Genomic DNA, 17,926 nt, shown 5'->3' with positions numbered 1-17,926 from the left:
GATCAAAATCATTGCGTTGCCTAAAGACCCTCTCCCCCTCACTCTGTCACTTCTCTCTCTCTCTCTCTCTCTCTCTCTCTCTCTCTCTGTGTATTAAGGGACGCTGGGGTGTTTGTGAAGAAGTGTGTGTGAGCGAAAGGTAGAGTGTGAGAGAGTGTGGAGGGGTGTGTGTGTGTGTGTGAGGGCGCTGGACTGTTTGTGAGGAAGTGTGTGTTTATGTGTCTGTGTTGGTGACAGTGTCCTCGAGATTAGATAAGCCTTGATAATATAAGCCTTTATAACATAAAATAAGCCTTGATAATATAAGCCTTAGAGAAAGACACAGATTGGATTAATACCCATCAGAATTTTGACCTGCTGAACAGAAATCGTCTCAGGCGCAGTAGCATACAAGTAGGGCAGGAGATAAGCTTTGGTATGGAAAGAGGAATAAAACAGCTTGTATATGTCTAATATATTGTGCCGTTTAGCAAGAAGTTATATTTAGCCAATTTTAGCATGACCGTTCACCTTCATGTCACCTAACCTCGTCTCTGCTGTACAACTCTTCTGGCCGGTTCGTTTGTAACAGAAGGCCTGTCTGCATGCCGTTGTAGGCAGGGCCTGAAGTTAACTTTTTTGGCCACCAGCCACTGTGGCAGGTGAATTTTGAAATCCACCTGCCACAGTGGTTTTTTACCAGCCAAAATTATTTTGTGCCCAAAATAAAGGCGAACGACTCAGAAAATGCATAAGAATGGTTCTTGAACTTGTACAGAATACACATTACAGTACTCAAGTAAAAGTAAAAAAGTACTTTGTTAATAAATTACTCAAGTAGGCCTAACAAGTTACTTTTTTGTAGGCCTACATTTTTATATTTTTGATGGACCTTTAAAGGGATACAAAAGTATCCTAATGCCTATTTGCTTTTCTCCTCCTCTGTAAGCTAATCATATAAGTCAAACATATTTTAAAAGCCCAATTCAAATATATTTTATTTAATATACTTTGTCATTGCCAGAATAAGCATTAGGCTACGTGGCTATGGATTGAAAAGCAGTCTTCCAATACATTGCAGCTGATTCTTCTGCTTTGCATTGCTAGAAGTCTGGTTATAACTTCACCATACAGACAATGTAACCTAAAAACAATGGCTATATTATGGGTAGACCTATATTTAGGCTATAATAGCCTAGGCATATCCACTTGGGCAGAGTGACAGAGCAGGCTATGTTTTCTCAGCCGACCATCTCATGTCATGTCCTTCAACATTGAGCCTACATAAATGAATGCTAGGCTTTTTCTAACTTGTATGCTCGATTTCCAGTGCATTTGCTTTGCTTGTAAATTAAGTTGTAGGCCTACTTTCCTTGTCCAATGTGATTGTTGAACGATGCTGGCCAGAAATGAATATATGTGGAAGTTTCCGTGTCATGTCATATAGTCTCGTTGGCACTCTGGCAGCCTCACCAGAAGATGCAGCAACTGGCAGGACGTCATTGCGTTAACTGAGTTGTTAGCTATATAGAACATCTACTTCCGTGTAGTAGGCTACATAGGCCAGCCATTACTTTTATAATCGCGGGGAAACGTAGCAATGCATTCTGAAGCACTGTTTCTTTTCTCTCACGCAGTTGTGTACCGGGGAGAGGTGCTCTTTTCTCCCTTGAGATACTTTCTCCAATAATAAACTTGTTCTCGTAACGAAAGGCAATTGAAAATGTAAAGAGTAGATTATTGGCTCAAAAATTGGCAATCCCGACAATGCATCTCCTTGCTCAGTGTTGTGTTGTCTTATTGGCTACCCGCCAACGTGGCAGGTAGATTGACAGTTTCACCCGCCAATCACAAAAGTTACCCGCATTTGGCGTGTGGGCGGGTGCCAATTTCATGCCCTGGTTGTAGGTAAGAAAGAGACCTAAGTCTGAAATGGCACTCCTGGTAGCGCGTCTGTTGAACATGTATGTGTGTTGTGTGGCATGGGTTCAAACCCAGCTGACATTGTTCATGTTTTTTCAGTACACCTGTTTATTGTAATTTAAACTCTTCCTTAACAACGTACGCCAAAGTGATAATTGATAAGTATAGGCCTACCGAAGCGAGATTATATCTTGGAGCACATTGTAAGCAGTGTCCCTTTAATTTCTTCATCTCTGTAATATTTTATCTTTTGTCATGTGGTTTTACAGGCTTGCTGAATGCACCCTTACAGAGAAGTCCTTTGAAAGTGTGGCTACTGTTCTACAGTCACCAAACTCCCTAATAGAGCTGGACCTGAGTCAAATTAACCTAAAAGATTCTGGAGTTCAGCTTCTCTCTAAGGGACTGTCTAGTCCCCACTGCAAACTGCAGACATTAAGGTTGGTTTAAGGCCATGCATTTACTGACATTTGTTTGTTTACTTGATTTTGTGGTTAGTTATACACACTTTGGGGCAGGGAAACAAAAATATTCATTATTTATAATGAATTGAGCAGCAGTGGCTCAGGAGGTGAAGAAGCTGTCTAGTAACCAGAGGGTTTCTGGTTCGTGTCTAATCCTTCTGACCCTGTTGAAGTGTCCTTGAGCAAGACGCTGAACCCCAAAGTGCTCCCGATGAGCAGGTTGGCGACTTGCATTGAATGGAATTTTAAATTTGCCCTAACATTAGACAGGTCAATATTTGTCATGCATTCTATTACCTGAAATTTAACTTCTGTGTATACATTAAAGAATAGTACTACTTGCCCACAGGTTACATTAATTAATAATGTGTCTGCATATTTAAATGCAGCATCAAGTAAAATTCAACACCTGTTAGATAGTGTGGGAACAACAGTGGTTTACACTCCAATCTTTCTTTGCATTTGTTGTGTGACAGTCAGCCTTCTCGTGAAGTTTTTATGTTAAGTACATTTAAACAAAAGGTGACCTATTTTTATAGATATTTTGTAAAAATGGTGCTTCTACTGCCTTGGTAAGTTGTCTTTTGTGCTTGACCAAATATGTCATATGTCAGCTGCAATAGTTCTTTGGTCTTTCCTGTCACTGATTGCTCTCCTCCATCTGACTCCAGACAGACCTGTGGAGAGCCATTAGTTTTAATGTATTCTAATTCCATTATGATAATAATTCCACTCGCGCTTCTTTTTGCCTTTGCTTCTTGTAACATGTTCTGCTGAATGCTGTGTGTGGATACTCTGCTGTAACATCCAGAATAAAGAACTGTTATTTCTCCAGTCAGCATCAAGATTTTACCTCCTCTATAGCTAGCTTAAAGGAATACGCCACCCCTAGGTGAAATTGGGTCTCTCCCCGGAAGATGCCGGAAGATGAGGGTTTACAGATGCTGCGTGATGTCTTTGCGCCTGGCAGCGGTGCTTTGCCGGTGCTATGCCCGAAAATAGTTCCAAATCTAAATTGGTCTAGTAAATCCCTTCGTGTTAATTTGCATTGATATTTGTACTCGATGTGAGTACAGGTTACGAGAAATAATTATAAAAAATTATGAGTTATTTGATTCACTTTTGCAACGACATGCTAGCTGGCAGCGCCGGATTACAGCGACTACGCTAAACTAAAGCTAACCGGGCCGTTTCTAGATTAGGACAATGGCTGGGTCGGCTATAAAACGCTTTGGCTCACTCATCCAACTCTAGGGACTGCGGGGAGAGACCCAATTTCACCTAGGGGTGGCGTATTCCTTTAATTGGATTAACATTGGATTTTAAGTCAACTCATGGTTTCTTCATTTTGGAATTAAGAAAACATGTATTGGACATTCTTTAGACTTCCTCCATAACCCCCATTGCGTGTGTGTGTGTGTGTGTGTGTGTCTCAGGCTCAGCAATTTTGGTATCGCAGATGAAGGTCATCCTGGAGCACAGAAGCTGTTCTCTGCTATACTTGAGAATCCTCATCATAAAGTTGAAGCACTTCGGTATGTACTCTAATGAAACATAAATCTCAAGTTTCAGTCTGTATTTGGGTTTAGATATTAACTTACTTGTTTGTTTATTTATTTATTTATTTATTTATTTGTGCAGTTGCATTCTTGTATGTGAGGATATAGGACTGCACGATTATGGTCAAAATGATAATCACGATTATTTTGATCAATATTGAGATCACAATTATTTATCATGATTATTCATTGATCTTAGTGACAAAAAATATTTTTCCCTAAACTGGACTTGCTATCTGGTTCACCCAAATTCGTCCCCCACATTTACTCCCAGGCTTGGAATTTCATAAATTTAGGGGCAAGGCCACTTGTTCTTCAGTTGGACATATTTGGTGGGGGGCAAAGGCCACACCTCAGGGCACCAAGGCCAAAGTTAACTATACAGTAGGCCAGGGGTCCCCAACCTTTTATGTACCATGGACCGGTTTGATTCCCATTTTTTTTTTTCACGGACGGTTGTGCATGCATTAGTCTACTTGAAAAGAACTAGCTCCAGTTATGTATGAACAGTGAAGGTAACAAACTCTTAAAAATGTGAAAAACGTTAACTTGAAGAAGTGAAAATTGAACAATATGAACTATGAAAATTGAACAACTTTGAAGCTACATCTATCAAGTGTGAACATGCTTAACAAAATATGGGAACAAACATGGGAACTAAACGTGCATTACGAATATAATCAGTGGGAGCCCTGTGCTTGTTTCCCTGCAACAAGAAGGTTCCATCTGGGGGTGATGGAAGACAGTGACTCCCTCAGTGTGTTTGAAATGTCCAGTCGATTGCGCAATTTGGTCTTAGTTGCAGTCATTGCAGAAAACCCGACCTCGCATAGATACGTGGTGGGAAAAGGTAGCAACGTTTTCAGCGCTTTTACGACTATCTCGGGATATTCTGCTTTGGTTTTGATCCAAAAACCCACCAGAGAGGTTTCCTCATACACACTCTTAAGACCACCGTCATTTGCAATTTCGAGCAACTGCTCGTCCTCCTGCGCTGACAAGTTGGGACTATTCGGGATATTGACAAATGGGTTGCGGACCCACTCATTGGTTTGCCGTGGATCTTTGGAGGATGGGAAGTAGCCTAACGCTCAAACTCATTTGAAAGCGCAACAAGTTGATCGCGCACCAGCTGCGAGAGAAAGGGCCCTGCCTCAGTCTCTCCCAAAAACCCACTACTGTTTGGAACACCCCGTCCCCATTCATCCCCACAAATCAAGCTTGGCTTTAAATGCAGCGACTTTATCTGCCAGTTTAAAGACAGTCGTCATTCTCCCCTGGAGTGACAGGTTGAGGTCATTAAGCAACCAGAATATGCCACACAGGTAAGCGAGTTTTGACACCCAGTCCTCATCACAAAAATGTGCAGCTAACGGTGACTTTTTTTTCTGTAAGAAATCTCTGCAGCGGCTCACGCAATTCAAACACTCTGGCCAGTGACCTGCTAAAGATGCTTTTTGTTGCTCATTCTAGCAGTTTAGCTAACTTTGTGTGACACTACCGTTCGCCAAGAACTAATCAAGTGAAGTGAGCTGACCTGAGGCTGCGCAGCGCTGAAGGCAATATGTAAAGTGTTGAAGGCGGGACAGACAGACGTAAGAAAATAGACCTTGCAAAATGCAAACATGCGTGCAATCAAACAACTGCATATAGGCCTATGCCATGTAAAAACGTGACATTATTGCGGATTAAATTGAGTTTAGATTGCATGCATTAAAACTCATGTCGTAGGCTACGGCCCGGTTAGGAATGTCCCACGGCCCGGTACTGGGCCGCGGCCCGGTGGTTGGGGACCGCTGCAGTAGGCTACGTAAAAAAGATCAAAGTTATATTTAGCCTATTCAAAGCAGCAGACCTGCATCACAGAATAAAACAGTACAAATGACATGACATGACATATTACATAGAACTGTAAATCATAGAACTGTTTAATATTTACAGATAGCTATATTTAACATTTATTTTCTATTTGCCCTGTTATGAAATCATGTTTTGAACAATTTAAGCACAGTTTAGCTTTAAAAAACTCAAAAAGCCTACATGCATGCTTAGCATTTTGTGATCATTAAGGCTACTTTGACAAACTCTTAGTCAGCTGTATATCCTCTGATTTTATTTACAGATATCCAGGCGATATTTGTAACATTTATTTTGTATTTGGCCTATTATGAAATCATGTATTGAACAATTTAAACACATTGTGAAACCTAAAGCCCAAAGTTGGAGACATGCATGTAGACATTGCTGCAAATTTAATACCCGGATTACTCTGGAATGGCTAACTGTACAGGGGAATGCTTTACACCTTTGTGTTCGGTAAGGTCTGCTGTTTATTCTGATATACGGTTCATGTGTCATGAGTTGAGGGAAAAGTTTGTGAAGTATTCCACCGAAATGAATGGGTAGGGAGATGGGCGCAGAATGTAATATAATTAAATTGCTGTGTGCTGTCACTTTCTCCACTGCGTAAAAGACTAAATTAATTTGCGATGTGAATACTAAGCTTAATTTGCCAGGCCATAGGCTAAATAAAAAAAGCTAGTCGGACGCAAAGCAGAATATTGAAAGAACGGGGCACCAAGGCCACAGTGGCATGTGAAGCTCCGATTTCTTCCTATTTTGTGTAAATTAAAGAGGAAACATACAAATGACTCAATTTAATTTCTAGAAAAATTGAGTGATATGGTTAGTTCTGTCATAATTATGTCAATTTTGTTGCAGATTTGCTGACTGTAAACTCCCAGAGAAGTCCTGTGGAATTGTGGCTGCTGTTCTACAGTCACCAAACTCCCTGAAAGAGCTTGACCTGAGTCACAATGACCTGGGAGATTCTGGAGTTCAGCTTCTCTCTAAGGGAGTGTCTAGTCCCCACTGCAAACTGCACACATTAAGGTTGGTGCAAGGCCTTGCAATTCCTGATAATTGTTAATTGTTTGTTTAATTTGTGTGTGTGTTTGTGTGTGTGTATGTAATGTACATGTGAATGATTGTTGGGTAACACCAGAGGTGGGAGTAAGTCACACATGTGCAAGTCACCAGCAAGTCTTAACCTTCAAGTCTCAAGCAAGTACCCACGTTTTCATTTTAAAATAAGCTACAATAGGCTAGTTATGAACTGCTGGAGTTTTATTTGTAACAGACAAATAGACATTGTATTCATTAAAGCCATACATCTGAAAGGTTTATAGAATAAGATGAAATGTATACGAATAAAAATAAATGTATTTCAAGTAGACCTATTATAAAATAGCCTATTATTGTTTCAATGTGCCTTAAATAGCCTATTATGTAAGCTACATGAAATCATGAAAATATATGCAGACAGTTACACCTGTCCTGACCTGTCACATCTCCAGGGACCCAATAATGTTGAAAAAGTGAACTACGCTGCCGCCGACGTCAATGTTAAACTTTGACAAGCGCGACAGCGCATAGGTTTTAGGAAGGTTTAGGACCGTCAATGCTATATTACATTATACATAAGTCTAACATGTGAAGTAAGCTACTTTGCTATGCTGATTGCTGGCAGTTTGCAAGGCCTACTGACTGTTGTTACTATAGGCTGTAACGTATAACAGGGACGTGATTAAGAGGGAGGAAGAAAGAGAGGCGCTTACTTTAGGTTACATTTGCAACATTTTCGCTAGCATATCAAGATTAAACTTAGACAAGAAAATGTTACACTTTGCCATTTCACACATTTTAACCTAATATCGCTTTAACTAAAAAGCATAATAGATTCAAAGCCAACTCTTAACATGCCTCAAATTTGATATTAGGTTTTTAACACGACTAACTTCTGACGGATGAAAATCAACGTGGTGATGGTTATGTTGCTAATTTGCGCACTTGCAGACTGCTGTTCATTTCTCCTTTGAGTTGTCACATACATCATCTGTGTATCTAAACATTATTATGTTTTGGTATAAACATAGAGCCTTCCATATTTGCAAGTTAGCCTACCTCAGTCTGTCTCATTTGATCTGGCACATGGTGTTGGTCTGTCGCGTCACTTGGTAACAATGACAGGTTCGCTCGCGTAACGCTTGCAACACCTAAGCAGATTTTCTAAAATCGTAAAGTTAAGAAATACTACACATTTGATGCTGTTTATCTCATTTGTAAATGGTGCACTGTCACTTTAAGCCCATTGTGTGCCACGGTCCACACGTTCTCATAATGATCTTTTTTTACCAGCTCCATTCAAATATAGCCTATGGCTAGTCCACAAACTCAAACATTGTTTGTGCCACATGTATAGCACAATATTAACAATGATAAGCATGCTATTAAGTTGGCAAAAACAGCTTTCATTCCTTTGGATAGAGAAGCATGTATGACATGATGCTTGCTTGACATTTTCTGTTTGCAGTTAAAAGTGAATTATGAGCCTGGTAGCCACCTAGCTACAGTAGCTGAGTGGAATGTGTTTCAATCGGCATATCATGTGCTTCATGTAAATAAATTATTGAATACTTCAAGACTCACCAGTTCCATTACACAAAGGCAAAGACAACTCTTCATATTCTTGTCCACTTTCCAAATCACAGTGAGTGCAGCTAGTATGTCATAGTGACCTGGATCTTATAGTTTATAACAGTAGGCTAGTGAGAACCGGATAAATTCACAATCTCCTCTAATCTCGTATTTGTTGCCTTCACGATTTCCTTTTATACGTTTCTTATATTTAAAAGAAGATATCAATCATCAACAATGACAAGCCAGCTGAAACCTGTACCTGTACTCGTTTTCTCTCCCTCTCGTGCGTGCTTAGATGCGTTCTCAATTAAATGCAGTAGGCTAGCATAACAAGAGTGCAAATCAGTTTGCAGTAAAGCTACTAGTTATTGGCTAAATGTTGGTCCTTCCTGTGTCTTTTGGTGTCCTACACACAGTGTGTAACGCGTGTGGGGGTAGCGGCAGCACTGAACTGTGCTCTGGCCGCTTGTCTCCGCTATTTATTTTTTAGTCGCGGAGGGAAAGCGTCTCTGGGGTGACGGGTCCACGATCAGGAAATTTAGTTTTTGATTCGAGACATGTGAAGTCATCACAAGTCAAAGAGGCAAAGTCCGAGTCAAGTCTCGAGTGAATAGCATTCAAGTCGAAGTCGAGTCGCAAGTCATGGCGAATTTTATCAAGTCAAGTCTGAAGTCATTAAAATTATGACTCGAGTACTCGAGTCCAAGTCATGTGACTCGAGTCCACATGTCTGCCGTTCACCCTGTTAAGAGTTGAGGGCAATTCCGTGCAAAGGTCATCCTTACCATGGAAAAAAAAGTTGTGCATACGCAAATAGAACTGTTGTTAAAATCTTGAACTGTTGTTAAAATAATTTATAAGGCTTTTGTTTTTAAGTCAGCAAATTCCATGGCCATGTCACATCCATAACGTTTTATAGGAAAAGTTTATGCTACACATACAGTGTTGATGCGACAATGTCCATAGTGTCTGTGCAAAGCTGATTTATATCAATGTAAAGTGTGATGACCAAATTGTGCCCCTTTCTTACTTTTAAAACCTTTAATGGTGCGTTAGGGATGTGACGTTATGGATGTTACATAATGTGAATTTACAAGACTGGAGACTTTATTATACCTCAAAACCGATAAAACGTCTGTTGTGGTGGCATGTCAGTTTCAACACATTTCACCTTAGTGTTTACAATTGACATTTCAAAGATTATTAGGTTGATCAAAACCACAGGGAGGCCTTGCCTAACCATTAGCAAAACAAACATAATATTAAAATACCTCCAGTGATCAGCCTAGCCATAGCCTATTTTCAAGTGGCCTAATAACGAAAATCTGAGCGATTATCTTCCTGTAACTGTCATGCTGTTGTTGTACAGTAACTGGATTATCGTGTTAGCTGGTGAAGATGGCTGACTTTGCAGCTGGAGTTAACATAGCAACCTCCTTCTGTTGCAGATCTGTTCAGCCTGCCGTTCATGTCTGCTTAACACAGTTTAATTTTAAATGTGACGTGATATGCCAGCATTTGAAGTGCCAGGTCCTCTGTAGCTAATACCCACAGAGTAACATGAGTAACGGCAGCAATAAACTAGATGTACCGCATAGCGGTACAAAATATGACCGCCTCTCAGTCCTGCATATTCTCTTCGCAAAAATAAATCACGCTTGTCAATTTCTCTCCATCTCCTACTCCTGCAACTCATGTGCATGTAAATGAATGTGTGCATATGTGAGTTTGCTTTTGTTTATAAGAGTGTGTGTGTGTGTGCATGTGCATATGCGTGCCTGTGTTTGTGTGTGCGTGCGTGTGTTTGCATGCGCACATGCATATGCGTGCCTGTGTGTGTTTATGTGTCTGCATTCATGTGGGTGGGTGTTTGTGCATGTGTGTGTGTGTGTGTGCTTGCCTGTCTGTATGTGTTTATGTGTGTGTTTGTGCATGTGTGTGTGTGTGTGCAACTGTGCGTGTGTGTGTGTGTGTGTGTGCATGTGCATGTGTGTGCATGTGCGCGTGCATGTACTTTATGAGTGCAAATCACAAATGAGTGGGTATGGGTTAGTTTGATGCGGGCTCTTGAGACTAACATACCATAAATATTTTGTCATCTTGGGTGCAACGGTTCAGGTAGGGCTAGTTATTTAGGGGAGTGGCCACCAAGTTTCATGTTCCCTGGTGTTTCAATAATCCGGGAATCACTGACCAAAATTGATGACGGTAAAAGAAAAAAAAAATTTTTTTTTTATATTTTAAATGACTTGTTGTCCTGATCTTAGTGGGCACCGAGGAAGCAATAATTTCATTGCTAGTTTTTCATGATTACTATTTCAATTATTTCATATCAAAATTTACTACTTAATTATGTGTTTCATGTAGTTTGTCGAGGACTGGTTCAGACACGTCACATCCATAATGTGAAAGTCACATCCATAATGCCAGTTTTTCGTACATAATGCATTACGAAAATGATGCATAGTTTCAAAAACACACTTTTTGTGTTCATTCAAGTCTCCTTCATGCTACATATATCATAGTTTTGGCAGTTTCCTTCAAAATTCACAGAGTTTTAGAAAACCTGTAATCTCTCAAGTGTGTCCATTTCATGTCACATCCATAACGCTGATAAAATGCCTTGTATTCTTAGGATGAAATTGATTATATTAAATTTGAGGATTTCTTAGTATTCAGAGGACAGAGGTTACATTAAGTTATGCAAATGAATTCACTGATACTAATTTTGCCCCCACTCTAAAGCATTTTGTTTACCAATATGAGTCCAATTGTCACATCCATAATGCTGGAATTGCCCTTGATGAACCACTGAAACAATTTTGGAAACATTATTTTAAGGTACAAAAAACTCTTTGGTGTTGCTTTAATATCTATGAAAAAATAAAAAGTCAAGTAATTTCAAGTCATTTGTCTCAAGTCTAAGTCAAGTCTCAAGTCATGAGTAGCAAGTCATCAAATATCAAATACATGTTGATCAAGCAAGTCTCAAATCCTAAAAAAAGTGACTCGAGGCAAGTCATGTGACTCAAGTCCCCCATGTCTGGGTAACACTTTACTTGACAGTAGACATAAGAGTGACATTTCGACACAAGAGCGTCATCTCATTGAGATGGGGTCTGGGAACTACACATTAATTTTCTCGTATTTGAGACGCGGTTTACGAAGGTTTACGAATGCCCAGAGTCGTTTATTGAACGCTACGAATGTCTAGCAAATGCGTCTATGTAGCTCATAGCCACATTGGTGTGTTGCATAGATGTCATCATCGTCTTGCTTTCCCCCCTCCATTCTGTGAGTGGTTCCTTCTTTGAGATGAAAATCATGTCCATAGAATCCAGGCTGCCTAGCAGTGCAAATAAAATAGCATGCAAGGCAGCACGGGGAAATCCAGGCTAAAACCTAAACCTTACTTGTTATGACAAAAATCCGAATGTTGCTAATAACAGAAGCGTTATATCATACACGTTTATGACTCGTTTATGACATGTTCATGACTGTGTCATGTCACTTTTATGTTGACGCTGAAGTAAAGTGTAACCGATTTTTGTACTGCCATTACAGGGGAATAATGTCTCTTGATTATGTTGATTTAATGGTGCACTAAACATTTTTTCTCCTGTTGTTATGTAGACTTGCTGAATGCAAACTCTCAGAGAAGTCCTGTGGAATTGTGGCTACTGTTCTACAGTCACCAAACTCCCTGATAGAGCTGGACATGAGTCACAATGACCTGGGAGATTCTGGAGTTCAGTTTCTCTCTAAGAGAGTGTCTAGTCCCCACTGTAAACTGCAGACATTAAGGTTGGTGCAAGGCCATGCATTTCCTGATATTGTTTACTTGTTTGTTTAATTTGTGTGTGTATGTGTGTGTGTAGGTATAATGTACATGTGAATGATTTTTGTACTGTCATTACAGGGGAATAATGTCTCTTGATTATGTTGATTTAATGGTGCACTGTTCAAACAGTATCCCTTTCATTTATCCATCTCTGTAATATTTTCTTTTTTCTCATGATGTTTTGTAGACTTGCTGAATGCAAACTCTCAGAAAAGTCCTGTGGAATTGTGGCTACGATTCTACAGTCACCAAACTCCCTGAAAAAGCTGGACATGAGTCACAATGACCTGCAAAATTCTGGAGTTCAGCTTCTCTCTAAGGGACTATCTAGTCCCCACTGTAAACTGCAGACGTTAAGGTTGGTGTAAGGCCATGCATTTCCCGATATTTTTTTATTGTATTTGTTTGTTTCCTTAATTGTTGTTGTTGAGTAATAGTGACAGGGAAACAATAATATATGCAAGTCGTTCAGCCCTTCATAGCATTAACCCTGAAAGTGTCTTTTTCAATACATTTAGCTAATGCAGAATTAATGACATTACAGATAAACCTTAGCCAATGCCATCATATTGTCATAGAACAGATAAGCTGATACCAGTCAACAAATGTGTAACAATATATGTAACAATATATCTTCCATTTATTCATGTTATCTTTTGTTGTGTTCTTATGCAGGCTTGTTGACTGTAAGCTCACAGAAAAATTGTGTGAGACTGTAGCTTCAGTTCTACAGTCACCAAACTCCCTGCTACAGCTGGACGTGAGTGACAATGACCTGGGGGATTCTGGAGTTCAGCTCCTCTCTAAGGGACTGTCCAGTTCCAACAGCATACTGCAGATATTAAGGTTGGAATAAGCCCTTGCATGCATTTATTAATTAGCCAAATATTGTCTGATACCGATGTTAGGCCAATATGTCATTCATTACATCGGACTTGTAACCGGAGGGTTGCCGGTTCGAACCCCGATCAGTTGGCACGGCAGAAGTGCCCTTGAGCAAGGCACCTAACCCCTCACTGCTCCCTGAGCGCCGCTGTTGTTGCAGGCAGCTCACTGCGCCGGGATTAGTGTGTGCTTCACCTCACTGTGTGCTCACTGTGTGCTGAGTGTGTTTCACTAATACACGGATTGGGATAAATGCAGAGACCAAATTGCCCTCACGGGGATCAAAAGAGTTTATATATACTTATACATACTTATATATAGTGTTGCACGGTGTATCGATACTAAAAAGGTATCACAATGCCTTCACGCAAAAAACGATACGATTTCCGACGTTTTTAGAATCGATACTTTATTAAAATGAACGTTCTGTGTCTGCGTGAACTGCTCTCACTGCTCCTTGCACGCATCTAGGCAAGTGGGCGTGTCAAGCAGGCAGCTCTGAGTGAGTGAGTGTGCAGCCAACGTCAACATAGTTGTTTGCCGACAGTCCTCGGCCTTGTGGATAAAACAAAAGGTGAAGTGAAATCTGCAACTATTTCGGATAGGCTACATTGCAAATAGTGAAGGCAAGCCATCAGGTACACAGAGGCCGCATGGAACTTGGCTAAACACCTCGCAGACATATCCCAACATTTTTGTTCAAAGAACAACAGGTTAACAAATATGCTACAGAAAACACGGCTACATGGTTAGTGCCAAGTTCTTCTCTTCTGTTTTAGTCTAGCCTAAGTGAAACGAGTATGGTTCTCTGGGATAAAGCGAACCTTTCTTCATCAATCAATTTTGACGAGACATAACGAGCTGTAATCATAGTGTGCTAACGTGATGAAAGCGCAATGTTCACGCCAGAATAACATTACCATAACTTGTAAACAATCTATTTCATGTTCGGTCAGTACTACTGGTAATATTACCCAGCGGGCACCGTGATGTCAATTTGATGTCAAGAATTAGTCAAGGTTTTGACCACCATGTTGAGCATCTATAATTTCATATTATTTTAGCATTACAAGCTATGGCTTGCTTGTGGTTGTAAAGATGTCCAACAAGGGATCAATCTAACATGTAGTCACTGGTCTATAAACTTGGGTCAATATGATTGATGTTAAATCAACGTTGATTTGATATCAAGAAAAAAGGCATAGGAAAAAGGGCGTCAAAATGATATGGAATTGACGTCATTGAATTGACCACCATATGAGAACCAATAATGTTAATAATCTTAATAGTAGTAATAATAGCCCACTAGGCTAATGTTACTATTGTTTTGACACTTCTACCAACCAGTCTGGTAATATAACAGACTAAAATGCCAACAGTAATCATTTTCACGATTGTTTTTAACGGATGCTTATCACCGCTTGATAAGCACATGCGCACACACAGCAATTCCCATCCCCCACCCCTAATCAAATTCAAATTCGCGCAGCACTCTAGAATCTTCGCTGAGTTTGCTCCTTTTCAACTGCAGTCACCAGTGACTTCAACAATCAACCGTCACTTTTCTGTCATGCCTCTGACTGAATGTGTAAGCTGTACAAACTCTGCCGTCATCATATCCCAGGTAAGAATTACAGTTCTTTTGTATGCCAATTGAAAACGTGTATTTATTCGAAATATATTGTTTTCATAATGGAATGTTAATCAAAGGCGTTAGTCATGTTTAGAATTAGCTAGTGAGCTAACGCTAGCGATGTTAGCTGTTAATGTTAACTTTTCCAGTAGCAGACTAACTTCACTATTATGTGGAATATCTGTTTGTTTGCCTGTTTGTCTGTTTGTTAGTTTTAGAATGAAATATCAGGCGCAAGTAAGTTAGCTATACATTTAAAGTAACGTTAGCTACATTTAAAACGGCTGTTACCATGCAGGCTAGCAGACACAGATGAAAGTTGTTAACGTTAGAATTAATAACGGTTAACGTTAGCTCTGCCTTGCGAACTTCCATGGGACATAGGTAACGTTAGGTCACTGTATTTAAACTTAATACATGTAGTGCTAGTGTTGATACATAATATAGTGTTGCTATAACTGCAAAGAGTTCCTGTATGAATTAAGTAATATATATATATCAGTTATCTACCCACTGATTTAAGGAACTGCAGTTTAATATAGCCATGTTCATTAACAGACCTGTCATTTAATGGATGTGATGGGTGGGTGGCACCTCAATATCATGCCTACAAGTAAAGGGATCTTTAGTTTGTGAAGGGTAGTGTTAGGCTACATGTTCTTCATTTCATAGCCCTTATTTGCCCCTTGTTTGATGTACCTGACTTGCTCTGAGGCATGTGTTAAGATGCATGTGAGTGTAGTAGTGCTTCAGTGATGGTCTTTTCATGTTCTGTGTGTTTTGCAACATATTAATCTTAGTCTCCCTCTGTTTGCAGGTGGTGTGTTGTGAGGATTGCTGCAGTAAGAACACTGAGTGCATTCTGGAATATTCCAAATGTGTGCCACGTCCAAGCTCGCAAGAGAGTTCACTCACCAGGTAAAGACACACACACACACACACAATGTTATTTTGAAGTATTAAAAAACATTGTTGTTTTAGAATTTTCGAACGAAATGGTTGGTAATTAGCACGTTTACGAGTATAGTTTACATTCCAGTATGATGGCAGAAGTGTCTTTGTGTACTGTGTGCCAAAACTATACTATTTAGCATGGTTGTGCAGCTACTTCAAATACTGTAAGTATTGTAATTTATCTACATATAACACTACCGTTAAGCGTGGGAAAAAAGTGGAGGTGGGGGTGGGGCGGGGATTGCATGGAAGGAGATGCATGCTATTTCAAGAGTTGAACACCCATTCACTTTACTTTTTTAGCACAGTTAATTTGGACTAAATGCATCAGTTTTTCGTTTTTTTTTTTTTTTTTTACATGGGTTCCTCTGAAAAATCAAAAACTTTACAATAAACTCATATTTTTGTTCAGTCTCTCTCAAATTTGAAGGGTTTGTTACATAAACCATATATTTTTTGCATAAAACGTAAAAACTACTGCTAACGTAACGTTAATTTACCCACTGCATTACAGATATTGGTTTGTACCATCACTGTATTCAAGAGTTCGATGATGGAGAAAGTGAACTTTCTTTTGAGATTACACCTATCAAAGATTGTAGCCTTTACCGAAATAGTCACGCTGCCCCTCCATTTCAATTGTTGATGCGCCAAAAGTAGACCTATCATGCTTATCAAGTGTAACTCTCTGAAGACATCCTTAACTTGTGAGTGTTGGAATTGTTGCTAGGTAGTTCATTTAAGTTCACTCAAAATGTCAGGCCGATTGTATGGTGTGTGCGTCTCGTCACTGCTATGGCGCGTTTACATGTTATCTGTCACTGCAAGCACGTTCTATACTCAACGTCGTCCATCCTTGCAAATGGGTTCAAGTGAGGACATAAGAGTTAAGTTGTAAACAATTGTAAAAATGATTGCCATAATCTGATTACACTCAAAAGACGTCTGGTTTTGGTACTCTACAAATTAATGTTTTACTTTTGTTATACAATGTTAATGGTATACAGATTAAAACATGTTTTCAGTGTCTCTTTAGCTACTTCTAACACGCATGCCTCTTCCATGAATAGGCGCTCTTAGCCTGGCTAACGTCAGACCTCATTGAGATAGGGTCTGGGAATTAGACATTAATTTTCTCGTATTTGAAACATGGTTTACGAATGCCCAGAGCCGTTTATTGGGCGCTACGAATGTCTATCAAATGCGTCTGTACATAGCTCATAACGGCTTCGCCGTGTCGTCATCGTCTTGCTGCCCTCCCTCCGTTCTGTGATTGGTTCCTTCGTTGAGGTGAAAACGAAGTCCATAGAATCCAGGCTGCCTAGCAGCGTGAATAAAATCGCGTGCGTAAGGCAGCATGGGAAAACCCAGGCTAAGGCACTCTAGTCCTTGAGCCACCCCCTAGTCCACCCACCCACCTACCCATCCGCCCCCCGGAAAAAAACAAAAAAAACTTGGGGGTGTCACTCCCGGGATTTTAAAAACAATTCTAGTTGCTCAACATCATGTCTGATTAGCAATAACTCTGCTATGAAACAGAGACATTACATTTTCTGGTCAGTGAGGTTTAAATTAATTAGTTCCTGAATCCTATCCCATTTAATGTGACTTCAGAGGGCTTGAGAGGGATAGGATTTAAACCGTGGCGGACCGCCATGCTTAAATAAATGTAGAGGAAACACTGGATATTCCTTTCCTTGTTCTACAACAACAACCTAATAACATGATCATGCTGATGGCTGATAGCTTTTGCTCTTCCCAAATACAAGTAGCCTGGTGAGATGTTTGCAACTACATTACTTTTTATCAATCCAGTTGCAGCAGGCCTAGTTCCAAACCACAATTGTTGAACTGTGATGAACTGCCCTATTTGTGATTGTTTTTAGAGATTCTAGAGGTTTTATACTAGTGCTGCCACTAACAACTAATAACTAATTTTGTTGTATAACTCGCACTCCTCCTTGTCCACAGGTGGCAGCAGTGCGGTGGAGGCAGAGTGGCAGCAGTACGGTGAAGGCAGAGTGGCAGCAGAGCCTAAACAAAACAGTCTTCAGCCCTTGGAACCGCACCTGGCTCTTTGGCCCCAAGAACAAACCTTCCCGTCATAGGTGCCTCTGATAGTGCATCACTCACAAGAATGGTAACAAGAATGCACTTAAAGAATGCCCTGGCAGGAGCATCACATATGAATACTTTCACAGACAGTTGA

The 17,926-nt window shown here is 40.1% G+C and overlaps 2 protein-coding genes across 2 annotated transcripts in view; both read left to right on the top strand.

The window, feature by feature from the left end:
- The window catches only part of LOC143121097 (NACHT, LRR and PYD domains-containing protein 3-like), a 295,171-nt gene that overhangs the window by 40,508 nt on the left and 236,737 nt on the right, over nt 1–17,926 (top strand). Inside the window, exon 6 of the mRNA XM_076281519.1 lies at nt 2,172–2,342. Coding sequence (XP_076137634.1) covers nt 2,172–2,342 — 171 coding nt within the window. The remainder of the gene's footprint in view (nt 1–2,171; nt 2,343–17,926) is intronic.
- Nucleotides 12,288–17,926, top strand: part of LOC143124083 (uncharacterized) — a 72,597-nt gene continuing 66,958 nt past the window's right edge. Inside the window, exons 1-3 of the mRNA XM_076288532.1 lie at nt 12,288–12,295; nt 12,433–12,603; nt 12,921–13,091. Of these exons, the coding sequence (XP_076144647.1) occupies nt 12,288–12,295; nt 12,433–12,603; nt 12,921–13,091 (350 nt within the window). The remainder of the gene's footprint in view (nt 12,296–12,432; nt 12,604–12,920; nt 13,092–17,926) is intronic.

The sequence above is a fragment of the Alosa pseudoharengus genome, unplaced genomic scaffold, assembly GCF_046254945.1.
Source record: "Alosa pseudoharengus isolate Yale_2024_CS ecotype anadromous, Long Island Sound unplaced genomic scaffold, YU_APseudo_1.1 YU_APseudo_1.1_scf_1, whole genome shotgun sequence".
In the NCBI taxonomy this organism is placed as follows: Eukaryota; Metazoa; Chordata; class Actinopteri; order Clupeiformes; family Clupeidae; genus Alosa; species Alosa pseudoharengus.
This window is presented reverse-complemented; position numbering and strand designations above follow the sequence as displayed.